Source organism: Anser brachyrhynchus, assembly GCF_964034855.1.
Source record: "Anser brachyrhynchus genome assembly, chromosome: 3".
Taxonomy (NCBI): Eukaryota; Metazoa; Chordata; class Aves; order Anseriformes; family Anatidae; genus Anser; species Anser brachyrhynchus.
Window position 1 is genome coordinate 69,078,658 of NC_137696.1, and position 17,981 is coordinate 69,096,638.

Below are 17,981 nucleotides of genomic sequence, written 5' to 3' on the forward strand. Positions count from 1 at the left end.
TCTGCCCAGATTTTAGGAAAAAAAAAAAAACAGAAAAAAAACCCAACTAAATAAAGCAATTTCTGCTAAAAATCACATCTAACCCACACACCTAGCTGCAGATGTGTAGGTTCATAAGTCATCTGTTTTTCTAGTAATTTAAGAATCCAGCTTGGAGGGAGTTTCTCCCTTAGATGAATACTCTGAGGTAAACATGATATTAAAAGCAAAAAAGTAGATTAAATTTTTACAGAGTTATTGCCTTGAATGTGTTGGGCTCTTGTAGAGGGAACTCTGCAGCACTACAAAAAGAAGGTTATAGTCCTTCCTGGGAGTTAACAGCACTTGTTTCGACAGAGCTGTCCCGGGGATTTGCTTGGCCTTGGAGGTATGTTTTCCACACAGATAGCATGAACTGTGCAGTTATTTTTGTCAGTTCAAATCATAGTGGCACAAGATTTCAGCCACATGGGAGAAAAATAAAGGCTGGTGCTGAGCTGGAGAGCCTTTCCAAAAAGTTACTGGGGGAGGCAGAAGGGTTTGTTGCTTTCAGGCAAACTAGGGCTGAGGAAACAGCAAGCATCTGGGTCTATAAATGCACTTTTTTTTTTTTTTTCTCATCAGAAAGTCATTATTCTCTGGCTTAATTGCATTAAAATCAAGTTTGATTGAGTCTTTCACCTTCAAGTTCAAATTTTACCTTTATGTCCTGCAGAAGACATGTAACTGAACCCAGTCAGACCATCTGGAAGCCTCAGGGCATCTCTCTACTTCATCCATGCAGGGGAGCCACTGGAGAAACTGACTGAACAAAACTTTTTAAAGGTTTATCTAGATTATCAGAGTCACATAACTTTTAGTTGATTTATTGTCTACTTGAATAAACAGCCTCACTTACTGTCCTTTACTGAAAGATTTAGGTACCTTAAACAATCTAAGTTACACTAGCCCATCTGCTGACAAGGAAGTGGAGGATAGCCAAAGTAGCCAGTAAGAAACATCAAGTAGAGATATATGTTCAGTCCCTGGCCCAGTTACAGCCAAGGATTAAAAAAAATCATGTGTATTTCCAAGTGGGCTTCTTTTCTGGAGACAGCTATCAAAAGCAGAGAAGCCTTTTCTTACTAAAAGAGGGGAGAAATACTTTCCACAGTTGAAGTAGCCCAGTACTTTGGAGTGCTCACTTGAGAAGTAGAATATGAAGATTGAAATTTCCCCTTTTGTTTGACTTAAGTGGAGAAGGGAAAGTAGTTATTCAGCCTCCCAGGTCTCCCAGTATGATTGTTTAGTCACCAGGCAATAAAGTACTCTGATGTGGGGTTTTCCACTTATCTCTAGTATTGATACAGTTTGTCTTTTGTACAAACAATTGAATATTCACTAGCCTAGGGATCTAAGCCACACTCAACTCTTCCAAATAAGTGTCCTCACAGAGGCTGTAATGCAGGTAAAAATAAAAGGAAGGCTTGCTTATAGTGTGCTATATTGAGGTATCTTACTGAGGTATCTTATTGAGGTATCTTTGAAGTCAAAATCACGAAGTAGGTGACAGAAAGTCATGCTAGTGTCATGTTTGTAACACCACTGTCTTGCACCCTGTGGGCTGGAGAAGCTGATGCCCCTTACTTTTTTGGCCAAGGAGCAATAGAGATGAATTTCCACCCTGAGCAGATCAATGTGTTAAACGTCTGTATTTCTAATGAAGAAGATAGATGAGATGGCTATAATTCAAACCATTAAAAAGAAGCAATATCTCAGCCTAGAATAAGGAAATATCAAGTTAGATTTTTCTTAAATTGGGTATTTCAATTTGTGTAGTTTAAGTGAACTTCATCACAGAATACTTAAAGAATTGGCTGCAGAAATCTCAGAAACATTAGTGGTTATATTTAAGAAATAGTGGAGGGCAGACAAGGTACTGGAAGGCTAGAAGGTGTGATATTAATTTTTAATTTCGATACCTAGGAAATATTGGAAAAAACGAACAGACATGTTTTTGCAGGAGGAGCTGAGTAACAAACAGTACAGACTCAACAGAAGCAGAACTATTATGAGGGTGGTGAGGCACTGGCACAGGTTGCCCAAGGAAGCTGTGGATGCCTGTCCTGGTTCCAGTTAGGACAGAGTTAATTTTCCCTCATAGTAGCTGGTAGGGTGCTATGTTTTGGATTAGGATGAGAAGAGCGCTGATAACATGCTGATGTTTTAATTGTTGCAGAGCAGTGTTTACACCAGGCCAAGGACTTTTCGGCTTCTCGCTCTGTCCTGCCAGCGAGCAGGCTGGGGGTGCAGCAGGAGCTGGGAGGGGACAGACCCAGGACAGCTGACCCAAACTGGCCAAAGGGGTATTCCATACCATCTGACATCATGCTAAACAATATATAGGGGTGGCTGGCCGGGGTGGGGGGGCCGGCTGCTCGGGGATAGGCTGGGCATCGGTCAGCGGGTGGCGAGCAATTGCATTGTGCATCACTTGTTTCTTACACATTATTATTATTAATACTATTATCATTATCACTATTATTATTATTATTGTTATTATTATATTCCTGTCTTAATAAACTGTCTTTATCTCAACCCACAGGCTTCACTTTCCCGTTTCTCTCCCCCAACCCAGAGAGGGAGGGGGGAGGGTGAGCGAACGGCTGTGTGGTGTTTAGCTGCCAGCCGGGTTAAACCACAACAATGCCCCATCCCTGGAAATGTTCAAGGCCAGGCTGGATGCAGTTTTAGGCAGCCTGATCTAATGGAAGATGTCCTTGCTCATGGCAGGGGGATTGGATCGAACGATCTTTAAAGGTCCCTTCTGATCCAAACCATTCTATGGCTCTATGAACAAACTAATTTCCCTCCACAGAAGCGTAATAAACTTTCTGGACTGCATAGTACAGAAAGGACCTAGCACTACTTAGGACAGGCTGAGAGAACTGGGCCTGTTTAACTTGGAAAAGAGAAGACTGAGGGGAGACCTCATTAATGTATGTAAATATCTGAGGGGAGAGTGTCAAGAGGATGGAGCTGATCTCTTTTCAGTTGTGCTCAGTGAGAGGATGAGAGGCAACGGGCACAAACTGAAGCACAGGAGGTTCCGGCTGAATATGAGGGGGCACTTCTTTACTGTGAGGGTGACAGAGCACTGGCACAGGTTACCCAGAGAGGTTGTGGAGTCTCCTTCTCTGGAGATATTCAAAACCCACCTGGATGCCATCCTGCAAAACGTGCTCTAGGTGATCCTGCTAGGCAGGGGGGTTGGACTAGATGATCTTCAGAGGGCCCTTCCAACCCTGCCCATTCTGTGATACTGTGATTCTGTAACAGTAGATAAAGAAACATATACTTTGTCTGTAATAAGACTTTTGACACTGTGCAAACCACTAAGGAAGAAAGCTAGGAAAGCACAATCTTGAGAGTAAGTGAAAGCTCTTCCAAGAGTTTCATAATTTTTTACTCTCCCATGGGAGGAATTTATGAAAAGGGATTTAATTGGACCATGTCCTAGCCATGCTCTATTCAGTGCAGTTTTAAGTAAGATGGATGGTGAATAAAACAGAGCGACTACATTTGTAGATAACATGGTGATTAGAGAGACCATATGTATATTGCGTGGGGACAGGAATAAAATTCAAAAGGATACAGAGGAACTGGAGAAATGGTCTAGAAAAGATTGACTCTATGTGGAGACAATAAAGACAAGTACCTGTTCTGTTTCTACACTTAGGTGGAAACGCAAATTTATGGTGGCAAACAATTGGCTAGACAAGATTTCCTCAGGAAAAAAAATAAAAGAAAAAAAAAGTATGATGAATCATAAACTGAACATTCTTGCGGAGCAAGTCTGAATGTCATACTGGGGAATATGAACTTGAGCATAGTCTAAGAGCTATGTGGTATGCTCCTTCAATTCCATCCATGTTTGAATGGCCTTTGCTAGAGTACGAAAATGTACACTTTTGCTCCAAAGAGGATGTGGACCTATCCAGGATTTAGGATATACCAATTTGAATGTCCTGAAAGGAGTGTATCTTTTATTACTTCATGAATGGAAGAAGCTGCTTCCAAGATAAACATCCACGGAAAAGGTGTACATGTGAGGAAGTTCCAGAGTCTTTAAACTTGAGGTCTTGGTACAAATATCTGCTAGAAATGGTATAGTTTGTATAGTTTGCTTCTGCCATGAACTAGGAGAGAAGAATATAGGCTCTTTTGAGGTTTCTTGAAGAAGACCTTGAGGTTTTACCATGATCTTATTAACCTAGGGAGGAATAACTCCAGGAACCAGTACATTCTGAGGACCACTCAGCTGGAAATGAGCTGTGTAGGAAAGGACCTAGGAAGCCTGGTAGACACCAGGCTGAACATAAGTCAGCAATGAGCCCTTGCCACTAAGAAGGCTAATGGTACTCTTGGCTGCATTAGGTGAAGTATCGTCAGCAGGTCGAGAGAGGTGATCCTTCTCTACTCAGCATTTGGGAGGCCACATCTGGAATACTGTGGCCAGGTCTGAGCTCCCCAGTACAAGAGAGACATGAATGTACTGGAAAGAGTCCAGCGAAGAGCCAAAAAGATGATCAAGAGACCCAAGTACCCCTCCTACGAGGAGAGGCTGAGGGAGCTGGACCTGTTCAGCCTGGAGAAGTGGAGGCTCAAGGGGGATCTTACCAATTTCTATAAATACCTGAAGGGAGGGTGCAAAGAGGATGGAGCCAGGCTCTTTTCAGTGGTGCTCAGAAACAGGACAATGGGCAATGGACATAAAGTGGAACAAAAGAGGTTCTGTTGGAACATCAGGAAGCACTTTACTCTGTGGGTGACTGAGCACTGGAACAGGTTGCCCAGAGAATTTGTGGAGTCTCCCTCAGTTCATCATGAACTTATGGAATTTCATCACTTCCATAAACAGTCAGGAAGGGTAGATGCATTTGGAAAGCCATTTATGAAGATTACACAAATCCATCAAATAGAACCTGGATTTTAAAAGTGTTTGTTAGCAGTTCAGGGTAAGTGAAGAGATGTGGGCCTTACGTGACCGGAGGGAACCACTGAGAGGAATGTACACAGGAAGATTTTTTTTTTTACAGTCATCAGTTTAACAATAATAAGGAGAACCACTGGAAGAAATAGGCTGTCTTCTGAATATTACAACTGTGGTGCAGTTTTTAACCTGTTATCCATGTATAAAATCTAACAACATGCTTGCCTGGAAAAAAAATACAGTCTTTATTTGAAGGTATTACAAGATGGAAAGTCCGCCACTTCTTTTGTAAGTTGCTCTAATGGTTTAACATTCTTAAGACCAGGGAGGGGAAAAAAAAACCACAAACCCAAACAATCCAAAACAGACAACAAAACCCGCTTCCTTTCCTCCCATTCTCCATTACTTCCCATCTAAATTTGTGTGGATATAATTTTCAGCCCTTCTTTCTTTTTCCAGTAAAGTAAAGAGCTCTTGAATGATTGGCATTTTTTTTCCAGAAGTGTTGATAAATTATTGTTTCTCTCTTTGATAAGTAAACAGATTAATTCTTTCTGGCAAAGTCTAATTCCTTTCTTTCTGGTGGCTCTTTTTTGTATTCTCTCCAAGTTCTTGACATCCTCTTAAAACTATAGTTACCAGAAGTGGATATGATATTGTAGTATCCTCCTTCCAGTGGTGAAACACAAAAGTTAATTTGCCTCTCAACTCCCACTCACTGATTGCCTATTTATTCAGCCATGAATTGCAGAGAGAGGAAGTGACCTCTTGCATCATGAGTCTGGTTCCCTGCTGTTTGAATTGCCTAACAATTTATAAGAACTAGAACTGCTGTATTGTGTCCAACCAAAAGTCCATGAAGACCACTATCCCATCTCTGACAGTAGCTAGTCACAGACACTTAAGGAAAAACAGAACAAACTTATAATGGTCATTTGTCAGTGTATTTCTCAGTTTCAAGCAGTTTACATTTTAAAGACCTTGTAAATGAAAAGCTGCACATTTGAGTTTAACAATCTTGGATAGTCCGTTTTTTGGTGGTGGTGGTGGTGATGGTGTATTTTTATTGTTTGTTTGTTTTGTCCCATTAATTTATCTAATTTGATACATGATAATCCTTGAAAAATAACGAATTCACCATTCATCTGCTCTGTACCTTTTGTGACATTTTATTCCTCTGTCATATATTGTTTTAGGTTTCCCTTTTTCCAATATGGAAACTCCTAGTCTGTCACACTAAATAGAAGCCATTGCCTAATAATTTTGCACAATCTTGTTATTTCTGGCATACCTTTCTGCTTTTATTCTTTTATTTTGGAAATGGGGAATCAGAACTGCACACAGGATTCAAGATACAAACAATATTTTTAATTTGTTTGACCAGAAAAGAGAGCTCTGCAAAGGACTCAGCACCAAGACTTAGGTTCCTAAATTGAGTATTTAAATTGACTGGCAAGTTTTTCAGACTGTTGAAACAGCCTTCCACTGAGTTATTGGAAATTGTTGATTGCTCTTCTGAATATCTCAACCCTGCTGTGGACACTGAACACTTTGGAACTAACCTTTATAATACAAATATATATTGGAAACAACACATTTGCCTGAACAGCAACAGAATGAAAAAAAATATCTCTAACTCTCACATTTTTTAATGCTGAGGTTAAATATGCAGTCATGGGTAGGCAGGAAGAGGGTGTGCAAATACTCTGCAACTGTATCATTTCATCATTTTTATGAGCAGTGGGGATTATTTTTCTGCAAAGAACATTATGCATTATAAAAACATCTGATTTTTAGAAGCACATTTCCTGGCATCTTAGACTTCAGTAATATTTCTTCTTTTCTTCTTTTCTTCCCGAGTTTTCTAATTAGAGCTTTTCACACACACACACACAAAAGTCTTGGGAAAGCTATGAGTAATTATATCTAACAATCTACATTTATATTACTTTATGGTTTTTGTTTTTTTACCTTTTACAAAAGCAGTTGGAATGCTGGGGTCTTTTTCTAATGGTGCTGTATTCACTTGTAACAGATAGGAGCATGGTTTCGGTTCTTTTTAAACAGAAGGCTTTTATTGGTACAACCCTCACTCTTTGCCACGGATCATAACTTCACTGAAAGGCCCAGATGAAAAAAAGCAACAAATAATGAAGCAAAATCCATGAATTTGAGTACACCTGCCTCCTGTACTGAACTTAGTCTCTTGGAAAAGTAATAATATTGTTCTCCTCTATCATCAACCCGTCCCCTTTCATAAGCACAGCAATTTTTTCTCAACATAATTAAAATAGGAGAGCTAGTGTCCTGGGAATTTGTATGCTTCATTTACTAGCACCTGGTATACCTCTTCCTGTCTCTTGCTTTGTCTCCCAGAAAACATACATAGTAGATTATATAGCACAGATAAGGCAGGAAAGTTCACATGACTGCTTCTTTCTAAAGAAACTTAGCAATATGAATTTATTGCATTAAGAAATGTACAATCCTCCTTTGTTCTTCTTATATGCACTTCAGATATTAAACAATAATAAGTACTGAACTAATAAATACCAAACCTCTTTGGTGAGCTCTACCAGAGAGCTCTTGTAGCAAGTAAACTCTTCACTCTAATGACCCAAACTGAAAGATTCCCACTATTCCCAGTACTGTTTTGAGCTGGTTCTGCCTGTCTTGATTTCTGGAGTAGAAATCATTATTGCCAAAATTAGCAGTGCTCCATGGCCAAAGGGATTTCACCAAAGAGAATCTGCCTCAGTGTTTGGCTACTTAAATTATGCATATGTGGACTTGTTATCAGAAGCAGGACATTGCACAGTGTCAGCTGAACAAATATTTCTTGCCTAATTGCCTTATAAAACCTATAGCACCTACTAGTGAAAATCAAGCTTATATTACGTGGTAGACATCTTTAACTGCACTTTGTCCCCACTTCAGTAAAATACCTGGTTGAATGAAGGTATTTAATTTAATAATTTAAGCAATCATTTAATAATTACAAAACAATACCTTAAACTAATTCAAATAATTATCACACTCTGTGAACTGTGTTTTGAATTTCTCTTCATAAGTAATGTTGTTCAAGTAAGAGAATTCTTCCATCAGGACACAAGACACAGCATCATAGGTGCTGCCCAGAAGAATGAGTGCTGCTTTGGGAATCAAGAGGCAGGAGTTATGGCCTCTGTCGTGCTTTTGGATTGCTTACAAAACCTGGAGAAATGACTACACTGATATTTTTTTATTGTTTTGTATTTTAATAAGGAATATTGTTGGTATCTAGAGCTGTAAATCTGGACCCATCTCAATGTCTGCTGCTAACTTTCAGTGGCTACAGACGTCATCCTCTTTGTGCTGGCCTGTTGTGCCTCCCCTTGAGCAGCAGTGCTGCCAGAGGAGATATCTGTAGCCTTAGACATGACAGCCTTCTCCCGGCATCACCTCAGAGGGTGCTGATGACATGCATCCTTCTCATCCCATGCCTGCCACGGTGTTGCCTCTGTCATCTGCCTTAAAACCTACCATTGAAAAGTACTGCAGAAGAGGTAGGCCTATGTTACTATTAGTCTTGGCAGCACCTTTGGTAAAGAAGAACACTACCTCTCAGAGCAAGCACGAAAGATGTTTTTTTTGGGAAAAAACAGCAGACAAGAGCTAGCAGCTGCTCCCTCTGAAAAAGCTCCTGGGAGCCCAGAGGACGTGTCCAGAAATTTGCTGGGAGACAGCTGCTGGCAGGGGAGGGGTTTTGGATCAACCCCAACTAAAGACATCACTGTCTTGAATTTTGCCAAACCTCCAGCAAAATGAGAGCTGGCATTGTTAGAAAAAGTGGACAAGATGTGCACATCTTCAAACAGGCTCAACAAGTGCAGTAACGTAAGGGTGTGACTGCAGCCTTTGGGTCTGTTGTCTTTTGTTACTCTGAGGAAGAAAATTGGGTGAAAATTGTCTACTTAGGGATTTGCCTTACCAAATTTCAGTTTCTTTCTCAACTGACACACTGTTCAGCTGGATGGTGTGGGGTGGGAAGTGACGGGACAGAGATTAAGTGGCAACACACAATGTCCCACTTAGATGAAGTTAAATATTCCATGTTGATTAGGAAAGAGTTATTGGATCCACAGTTTCTATTAACCCAAATCCCAAGATACCAGTCCTGCATTACATGCCATCTACCTCCCCTTCCTTTAATGGTGGACTTGGCGGTACTAGGTTAAAGGTTGGACTAGATGAACTTAGAGGTCTTTTCCAACCTAAATGATTCTGACTCCTCAAGGGAAGATTGAAATCTCCTTGCATCATTTCTGTGAAGCTGAACTGAGGAAATCTCTATAAGATGCAGAATGAAAACTAGAACCAAAACATTCAGCAAAACTGGAAGATAAGATGTTTTTTCTTGCTGTGCTGGTGCTGTGTTGCCTCTTGACATGAACTTTTTGATGCCATGATAATATCATAACACATTTTTTTTCCAAAGAGATTTAGTTGTGCTATTGATTTTTGGAAAAAAATAAAACATACAAAAAAAGTGCTAAGAGATTTTCCCAAATGTTTTGTTCAGATCGGGACTGTGTTTGTGACCAGAAAAGGTTATTGGCAATGGCAGTGTATTTTATTAAATTACGAATTGCTCTCATGTCTTGTACAAAACAGCAGTATGCCAGAGTTTGTGTTTCTTTAAGAGGTCAGTGTTACTTTTTCTTTTTCTTGGGGTGGATGCTGAATCTTTGGTTTATTTTTATGGAAGGCCAATTCTCAGATATTTCAGATACTGATGCTGACTCCCTCACTGTAGAGTAAAGAAGTACCAGACACAGGTGTTAGCATTACTACCAAAAGTCTAACGCAGGTTCTGCTGTGCTAGAAATCTGGGGAGACCCAAATGACTTGTGATAAAAGCAAAATAGGGTGGGAGAGAACTAGTAAGTTACAGCGGTTAAAATTAGCAGTATCTGTGGAACCCATTTTGGAGTGGACATTGATAGTTCATTCCTCTGCTGAGGTAAACATCTTTTTATTTCTTAATCCAAAGAAATTACAGGAAAAAGAGGAGAACCTCATGAGGATGATGAGGTAGCTGGCTGTGAGTATATCTGTTTACTCTTACAAGGATGCCTTCTCTCTCCTTCTAAATGATATTTTTGATTTTGATTTTAGAGACTTAAGGACAAGCACTTAGTGAAGTCAAAACAAATTTTGCCTTGAGCTTTACCAACCTGCAAATTTGTCCTGATCCCTCTGGTCTTGTCTAGAGTAAGGACACATGCACTGGGCTCACGTTCACTGCTCTGGCCTTTCATGAAGACTTACAACTGAGCAAACACCACATCAGTCATTCAGTAAGTTGCTGCACCACTGCAGCTATATCAATGTTGCTGTAGGAGCCTCTGGTTCCTTTTGAGCCCCCCAGGGTGTCTGCCAACACCATCACAGCTTGTGCTGAAACCAGAGCCCTCCCCACACTGGCTGATCCCAAATCTGAGTATTTCTCACAGCAAACAGTTCAGCAGGTTTTGGCTGTGATCAGAATGGTCACTCGTTCCCTCCTGAACAGAATTAGTCCTATTATTTCAAGTAGTATTTATGTCATTTTTTATATTGTTTAACAGAATCTAGCTTTGCATAGTGCAAATAAATCAGCAAGGACACCTTATCTGATGTTAGTGCAGTGCATTTTCAATTCAGTGTTGCAAAACAACCTGGCTGGGCTGTGAACATTTGCTTTTGTTAGACCTCCTGACTCAAGAAGAAATGGAAACAAGCTCAGAGATTACTTAGAAATGAATAATACTCCAGATGTTTTAACCCCATCTTCCGTTGGATATCAGCAGAGGCAGTTGGTGGGTGCAGCTATAATATATCTTTAAAGTCTCAAAGGATTAAAAAAAATAAAGTTGTCTCTGGTTCAAAACACAGAAAAAAAGAAGTCACACAAGTGATTTATTTTACTAAAAGTGGCTCACAAAATGTTCCCTTTCAAATTAATCTTACTGAAATCTTAAAAATCACAGGGGTACCACAGGGTGTTAGGTTAGCAAGCCAGAAGCATTTGCTGTGAACTTCCACTACTCTCACCACAACTCAAGCCAAAAACCATGTTCGAGCAAGCAGATTGCTATTCTTAAGAGGTTTATAACATGGATGAAACAGCTATGTGCACCTTTTTCTAACAAAAGGAAGAAAGGAAGAGAGAAAGAGAAAGAGAGAGAGAAAGAGAGAAAGAGAGAAGGAAGGTAAAGAAAAGATGGCAGCTGCAAGCGACCCAGAGACACCGAAGCAAGAAATGGGGTGAGAAGTGCAGGAGAGAAGAATTTGGTGAGACTCTGAGTGTGCTGCTGGAAAACACTTGGTGAAGGTGCCCACATTCCTCCACACAGAAAGGGTGCTGGTCAGGACTGGCTACCCCCACCAGCCAAATGCCTGGTGGTATTTTAAAGGATTATTTTTTATTCATTTAATTAAACCAGCTAAATGCCTTTTTCTACTGAATACTCGTACAAAACATTTAATTTACCACACAACATGGTAACTCAACAATGCAAACACTGGACCAGATAGTCAGTTAGCCAAAACAGACATGCTATCCACATAGGAGTAAGGGACAAAGAAATACCTCATTTACCTATTGTTTTCTCCCCAGATGGCTGGGGGATTTGATAGACCTTGTCAGCATTGAAGATTATGAATTCCAAAAGCATACTCAAATATCAGATCCCCAGATAAAAAATGTCCCATCAACAGTTCTTTTGTTTGTCCCTTCCTGAAAGGTAGAAGTAGAGAGGGGCAAAGACCGGAAAAAAAAAAAGACACAAGACTCTAGGTGAAATTTCCTAAATTGGAAAAGAAAATTATTATACTGAAGGAAAAAGAAAAAAAAGAAAAAAAAAAGCAGATGACGGTGGAAATAAGGTGCAAGAAAAATCTCAAACTGAGTGGACCACCCAGTAAGTACCAAGCTCAATACTTTCCTTCAAATGCTTCCTGGCTTCTTTCCTGGACAGATATCCCACAGGCAGCAGACTGAGACTCTGAGAAACCCTCTGCACCCTGCTTTCTTGGTCAGTAGCTGATAACCAGCCAGACCTGATCTGACTCGCATTGCAGCAGAGGCAATCTGAAGGGTAACATTAAGCAGCCACTTCACCTGGCAGAGCACATTGATTGTGACTATGCAGAACTGTTTGTTACCTCTGCAGTGTAGGTGCATGGCTTCTGCCCAGCATGGCCGAGGGACACAAGGAGCCACAGGGAAGCATCTCTCATCCTACATAGCAGGAATTTCCAGTAGAAAGAAAAGAAAGTCTTTAACACTTGGAGACAAACATATGTTTATTCCATCATACCCAGAAGCAGAATTTCAGATATAATCATTCCTGTCTTTGCTTTCTTCCATGCTCTGAGCAGCTGCCAGGTGCGTATCCCATGCCTCGCTTACAGGCAGCTATGCCGGCCCTCCACAACTGGGTGAATGCCACCCAAAGGCTGGATTTTTCCAGAGCAGACTCCTGGCTTACTTCTGCTCTCCCCGAGGTCATCAGCATCATTGTCCTCCATCTGAGAAAAGTTGAACAAAACTATAAAAGCACCTGAAAACCCCATTTCTAATTACCCTCTTGCCTTGATGTGGAGATTAATTTAAACATATCCAATCAACATCTGTTGTTGAGATAGGTATGCTTTTCTGTTTTCTCTTTTCTTTCTCGTATTTTCTTTACTTTTCTATTAACTATTGTTTGTATAAGAATAAAATACATATATAATTTTTTTTGAAACATTCATTCTATTCCCCCTTCATTTATTGATACGTAATTTATTGATACGTAATATAGCATAGTGTGTATGTGTGTGTATATGGTATATATAGATGTACTGTATATATATACATATATACTGTATTTCTGTATACAGAATACAAGAATGCCTATTATATATGCAATACTTTATAGAGTATATAGGATTAAAATGTAGTATCCTGAAAATGTTACTGTGCAAGTTATTCTTTGATGAACAGCTAATGAGGTTGCATGCATTTATGCAGTATGTCTTTCTGTACACTTTCATCACAATAACCTGAGATTACCTAGGACTTTATATTTCTGCAATATATACATTTTTATTCCATGCCACCTATTTTCCCATGCCTCTCTGTCTACTGGATTTTGGTTAGAGAAGCTTCAGTATGATCTGTACCAGTGCCAGTGCTGACTGGCCAGACAATGCAGGGTCCCAGCTGGCCAGCTGACAGACCAAACTAGTTAGATAATTACTACTCTCATACTGCAGCATTTTTTTATATATATAGGCAGCTAAGTCTTGCTCTAGGCACAGGCTCAATTTGCTCAGGGGATCTCAGGAAAGATAAGCAAGCCATAGTCAAGCCTACTTCGCTCGTGCTGAAGCCCTAAACGCGTGTTAGCAGCAGCTACAAGGTGACCAGCAGTGTGTAGGGTGGCAGCTTCTCCCAGCATCCACTTTCTCTGCTTCTATTGACTGTGGTCTCCCCATGCACAAGGAGAAGCAAGACCAGCTATTGAAGAATCTTCCCTGGTTCCTCATTACATTGGTCTTTCCTCTCTTCCTCATTTTATTCTCCCTGACATAAGTATCTTGTGTTCTCGTGTTTGTCAAAGGGAAAGTCTATTCTTGCTGTGCTGCCTGAGGAGTCTTGTCCTGACACCAACTTTACACATAAAAATATCTATGAAAAAAATACCAGTTTTGAGGCTTGTTCAGTTCCTATTCAGTCACAGTGAACTGAACTTTAGTTTACTTTAATCCACCTTGAGTGGGAGATAGGTATTCTGTAAAGGTGGTAGCTAAATGCAATTCTTTCTCAATTCCCTCCAAAGCACGGAATAAAATTGCAGACATATATAGTGCCATATTTGTTAAAGGTAGAAAAATAGAGGGGTATCAGTACAACCATGTCTAATTCTTTGATCAAGCTGTATTCATTCTACACACATTTATTTTTCTATGCATGAATCAAGACAGAGTTCTTTTTCCTTACTATCAATAAAGGACAATGTCTTATTTATGCAGGTGCAAAGCACTCCGTGTGTGTATCCTGGCCTAGGTGAATGCAGACTCTTACTTGCAAGCCATTGGAAAAACACCACTGATTTGTTTTGATTTTTTTTTTGCCATCAAGGATTGGTCATGGGGTCAACATATGGCACTGATTTAGGGCAATATTCAAATGAGCACCCTCTGTCACTGCTTCCTAGCTGTCTCCCAAACCAGCAGCAAAACATTTCAGCCGCCAAAGCACCAGTAATTTTGGTAGGAGACACATCTTAATCCGCAGTATGTGAGTTACGCCTTGATGATTTGTGCAGATGAGCTGCTTTTCTATTCCCTGAAATCTTCGACATGTTGTTATTAAAAAAAATATGAAAATACATATAGCATACAAAAATGTGAGCGTGCATTTGGCTGCTTGCATTTGTGTGTTTGTTTTGGTGGTGGGAATTTTAGTTTTATGGATGATCTCATGTTGCAAAATTCATCTCTGCATATGTTTTGCTAATGCTCTGGAGTGTTCAGATGAGCATTCTGGCAGAGCTTGGTTTGGGCCACAGAAGACAGGTCAGCTATCTATGTGTTGGTGTTTCTGCATATTCAGGCACACCCACAAACATATACAGAAACATGCATAGTATATGCATACGGCATGCATATACTTCCCCAGTCTACTGGGGAAGTTAATAACCCAGATAAATAATGTAGCTGCAGCACCTCACTTTCAGATTCCTCATTTTAAAAGAGATGAATGCCATCCAAAATGTCTTTGTTCTTATTAGCAAGCTTCCCTAAATCTGTCGTACTGGTCCTTCTCATTTATAAGCTGTGTCATGTGCTTCTGCAGGTGATGCATTTCTGTATTTTCTATGTTCTTGAGAGTAAGAAGACTCCTCTTCAAACTGTAGCCTTTAGAAATACGTTTGCGTAGAGGAGATGTAAAGTCAGACAAAGAGCATCAGCATGCATTGTATTGTCAAAGAAGGCAGCTAACTGGGGACCTCCCTGTACCAGTGATTCCACCTAACTGTGCACAGAGTATAATGAAAGACCAGCATTTTGGATGCCAGACACTTGGTTTTGAGTATTGTTGCAGGCCTGGGCATTGGTGCAGCCAATGATGCTGCTTCACGAAACAACCTTGTCTTTCCTTTGAAAGTATGTTGCCAGGTGCCAGGGCAAGTAGTCACACAAGGATGTGTCCAAGACCTCTTTGAAATCATTTGGTTCCTGTAATGCCATTCTTATCTCCTTCAGTCCCTGTTCTGGTCCCTGTTCAGGCACACAAAGTAAAGATCTCTGAGAATAGCCCAAGGTGAGTTGCCTGATCCAGTTCACAGGCTTCCTGTTAAGCTACTTACACACAAGTAGATGAACTGTTGCCACAGTTTTACAGATGCTTAAAAAAAAATAATCCTCAAATCTTAGCTGAAAGTGAGAAGCTGCGTGTTTTGTTGCTCAGCTTCCCCAAAAGAAAAAGAATAAAGTGCACAGAAAAAAACAAACACACAACATATTGTTTAGTTTACAGACTTTCACCATGAGATGGAACATCTATGGGCATGCACTTAATTTATGTCCTCCCCTACAATGACTGAATACACAGGAGACAGGAAACAACACTGATTGATGTGAAAACTTACGACACATAAAATAACTCACTGAAAACTCTGCTCCCTTAAATCAGCTAATGTGAGGCTCTCCCAGGTGTATAAGAGTGATCAGCTCCCTAATAACTTTATCTGAGCCATGGGACAAAGAGACAAATGATTATCTATATTGTTTCATTTATATGGTACCCAATGGTGTGCTTCATCCTAGCCCCAAAATCACTGTCAATACTGTTACTTAGCTTCTTCTCATACAGTTTTTTTTTTCTCATTAGTCCCTCTTTCTCTTTCCTTCTTTTTTTCTCTTCTTCCACCATCACCTTGAACCTTTCTGTTGAAAGTTTTATCTATACTTGATTATTTTCAGATTAATTTGCAGAGATATGGGAAATGTACGTGGAGGAAAAGAAAGTGGTAGGCAAAGACAGGCAGAAGGAGATGGTGGCAAACCATGAAGGCAAAGTTAAAAGGTTTCCCTGATGGTTTCTGAACATAGCATCAGTGAAGAAGCCTTTGCTCATGTCCAAGACCTCCTAGATATCATCTCTTTCCAGTATTGCTGTGCCAGATGAATTCTCAGTGGAGGTTTCATTTCCTGTATGCAGAGATGCTTGAAGAGGGAGATTTTTGTCAAGCTGTTACAATGGGCCCAATGAAACCTTTCTTGGAAAATGGTATAAAAATTTCATGAAAGAAAAATGATGGTGGAAATTTTGAGGTTGGATTTATTTGGCAATTCTCATGTGTATGAATAGGTTGCTAAAGGTTAACTACACTCTGGGACTGGTCTTTCCTCAACAGCAATACTGCACAGGAGGGCTCTCTCTGCCATCAGATGCAAGTAACAACCACCTACATTTCTGCCACAATTGACTAGGATATCAGACATTTAAAAGAACAGCCTAAATTTCCAAACATGTCTTACACAAACATCTTGTGTAGAGCAAAGCTGCCCAATAACTGAGACATCCATTAAAAAAACAACCAACCAACCAACCAAAAAAACAAACAAATAAACAAACAAAAACACAACCAACCAAATAACACACTCCCATTCAATGGTGGTATCAAACAACTGGAAGGGCAAGGCTTGTATACTTGGCTATATCTGTACTGTGGGACCTGGGAGCGCATCCCAGATCCAAATCTAGAGCATCTCCATGAGACCTTGTACTTTTCCATCCTCTCCTCCCTCTCTCTGGCCAAACTGTGTATTCAGAGTGCTGCAAAGCCCCACCATCTAGTTGCTGACCATCTAGCTGAGCATATGCCTGCGAATAACAGGATGGCAATTGCATGGGATTTGGGACACCACACTCTCATATTTTACAAAAATGGTTCTGATTGTAGAGCTAGATTTTTTGATTTATTCATGTAGGTATTTCATTAAGAGTAACACTTAGCACTGATAGAGTAGCTCCAAAGTAAAATGTGTAACTGAGAGCAGAATTTAGGATCAGCATTTGACACAGAGAAAAAACAACTCTCTAAGGTACTATATTTATAAACGTAATTTTCTCAGACCACATTCATTCCTGTATAACTCTATTCAAATCCATAGAATTACACTGGGGATTAATTCAGTCCTTAAATTTAACCGCATTGAGAATAATTATAATGGCCTATGAGTACAATATTTTCGTTTTCCAGGAGGAGAAATTTGCCAATATGTAATATGGTCTCACGTACCTGATTGCACATTACCTCTAAATCTGTGAGAGCCTACGATAATGGTAAAGCCAAAGAGGTCATGCTGTTTAGGTTGGAAAAGGGCCAGCCGCATCATTGGCTGAACATCGAGGCTGCCTTCGAAATGGATGCACAGAAACGATGTTGAAATGGTACGACATATGTCGATTACTAAATCTCAAAACTCCTTTGTTGTTGTTTCAGCAAAATTCTTTGTGTGAAGAAAAGGGGGCCCAGCCCTAGGAGGGCCACAGCAGCTGCAGTTCCTGCTGACCTCACTAGGAGCTGGAAGAGCAGAGCTGGAAACTAAACAATTAGTTCTGGTCAAATTTGTCTGGTACATACTCAGATAAGTTTCTTTAAAGCCAGTAGAATTATAGACATATAAAACTCAGCTTAGTCATAACTAAGGTCTTTAAGATGGCATGACATGCTCATTTAGTGAGTTCTTGGTTTCAATATTGTCTGGATAATCAGTAATTCTATGAAAGATAAAAGTAGAAAATACTGAGCTCCTAAGAAAAAGGATAGACTTAAATACCATTTTTTACATCATTCAGAATTTCACAAGTATTTTCACTGAAACATAATGGAAGAAATGAGTATTTAAATAAGTGACAAAAAATCTTCAATCCCTCAAATATTCTTATATTTTATTTTATTTATTTATTTATTTTTCAACAGCAGCTAGAATTTCACAATTCCTTACT

The 17,981-nt window shown here is 39.9% G+C and overlaps 1 protein-coding gene across 2 annotated transcripts in view; it reads right to left on the reverse strand.

The window, feature by feature from the left end:
- The window catches only part of LOC308192844 (uncharacterized protein), a 178,001-nt gene that overhangs the window by 13,666 nt on the left and 146,354 nt on the right, over positions 1-17,981 (reverse strand). Inside the window, exon 5 of one of the 2 annotated variants that reach the window (XM_080586846.1) lies at positions 9,647-12,505. The exons of the other annotated variant lie outside the window; for it this stretch is intronic. Within the exon in view, the coding sequence (XP_080442972.1) occupies positions 12,319-12,505 (187 nt within the window). The 3' untranslated portion in view covers positions 9,647-12,318. Of the gene's footprint in view, positions 1-9,646; positions 12,506-17,981 lie in introns of those variants that run through there. 2 annotated transcript variants of the gene reach the window in all.